This window comes from Eurypyga helias, unplaced genomic scaffold (assembly GCF_000690775.1).
Source record: "Eurypyga helias isolate BGI_N326 unplaced genomic scaffold, ASM69077v1 scaffold37180, whole genome shotgun sequence".
Taxonomy (NCBI): domain Eukaryota; kingdom Metazoa; phylum Chordata; class Aves; order Eurypygiformes; family Eurypygidae; genus Eurypyga; species Eurypyga helias.
In genome coordinates this window covers 1-1,543 of record NW_010227225.1, presented here as the reverse complement: position 1 = coordinate 1,543, position 1,543 = coordinate 1, and the positions used below count along the sequence as shown (strand labels likewise).

The following is a 1,543-nucleotide window of genomic DNA, read 5'->3' as shown; positions in this document are numbered from 1 at the left end:
TTCCTGCAGTCAGGTTTCAAACCAACAACGAGCTTAATCAGCCTGGCAAGAAACCACTGAAAGCTTTTCCCAAGACTTCACCGCAGCCGCTGCCTTCTTTCTCTGTAAAACTGTTTTCTGGAGAGTCTTGGCGGTGGCAAAAATCTGATAGGCCGCTCTAAAATTTAACTTGGAGGGGTGGAGGGAGGTGCGACTTGTTGACTGAAACCTTGCTCGCTGATGCGCTCTGAGGTGGCTCCAACAGCATCCTACGGGCGCGCTTGGTCCGGGATGTAACTTCAGGTTCTCTTCCGTTGTGTTTGAAGCCTCACGCGTAACGTTTATGCTGTGTGAGGAGGCTGGCCGACGGGTAGAAAATGCACCTATGGAAGGGTGAAGGAGCGGGCTTTCAAGCATTTAAATGAACGGGGTGGTTTTGTCTGTCAAGGTCTATGCATGGTATTTTAGAGTGACATCATCAGAGAATTTGTTTTACAGACAGACTCTGGAGCTACGGCGGCATCTTCTAAAAAGAAGAGTTTAATCGATCAGTTCTTCAGCATTGAGTTTGAAACAGCGTATCCTAAAGACGAAGGCGAGGCATCACCAAGAGTGAGCGTAGCTTCACGCTTTAGCAGTTGGGGGGCAGGGAGGATGAAGGGCATTGTTTGGAGAGTACGGAAAATAAAGGCGTGTGTGAGGGAAGAGAGGGAATGATGTGTTGGACAAGCATGCTGAAGTTAAGGTTTGGATGTACTTAGGCTGGAGCACCTCTCCTGGGATGAAAGGCTGAGAGAATGGGGCTTGTTCAGCCTGGAGAAGGCTCCAGGGAGACCTTACTGCAACCTTCCAGTACCTGAAAGGGCTTACAAGGAAGCTGGGAGAGGACTTTTTACAAGGGCCTGTAGTGACAGGACAAGGGGTAATGGTTTTAAATTGAAAGCAGGGAGGTTTAGACTAGATATCAGGAAGAAGTTCTTCCCGGAGAGGGTGGTGAGGCACTGGAACAGGTTGCCCAGAGAAGCTGTGGATGCCCCATCCCTGGAAGTGTTCAAGGTCAGGCTGGATGAGGCTTTGAGCAACCTGGTCTAGTGGAAGGTGTCCCTGCCCGTGGCAGGGGGGTTGGAACTAGATGGTCTTTATGGTTCCTTCCAACTCAAACCATTCTGTGATTCTGTGATACTTTGAGGATGATGTGGGGAGGAAGAATGGTAATGGAAATTTACTGGGGGGTGGGAAAAACCCCTCACTGAATGTAAATACCAGATTTCCTCCCCAGAGAAGATTGCTAGTTATCTACTTCAAGGGTGCTGACATGTTTTATCCAAATAGAAGTAATTATCATCCTAAATAGCCTTTTTTTGGCGTGCGAGGGAGTGCTGCTGTTGGACTTGGCATACTGAATGTGCACAAAAGATAGCTGGGTTGGTTTACGAAGAAATAAACTTGATGTGCACTGTTAGATGAGTAAGAAACTGTGCAGCTAACAACTTTCCAGTAGCTTTTTTTTAACAGCAAGAACAAAAAAGCGTATGACCCCATGGGGTACTGGTGGATGAAAAAC

General features: G+C 47.7%; 1 protein-coding gene across 1 annotated transcript in view; it reads left to right on the top strand.

Annotated features, from left to right (window-relative positions):
- Positions 1–591, top strand: part of LOC104512555 (ubiquitin carboxyl-terminal hydrolase 14-like) — a gene marked incomplete at its 3' end in the record, with an annotated part of 9,884 nt that extends 9,293 nt beyond the window's left edge. The window contains exon 9 of the mRNA XM_010155589.1: positions 478–591. Within this exon, the coding sequence (XP_010153891.1) occupies positions 478–591 (114 nt within the window). The remainder of the gene's footprint in view (positions 1–477) is intronic.
- Positions 592–1,543: the final 952 nt, after the last annotated feature.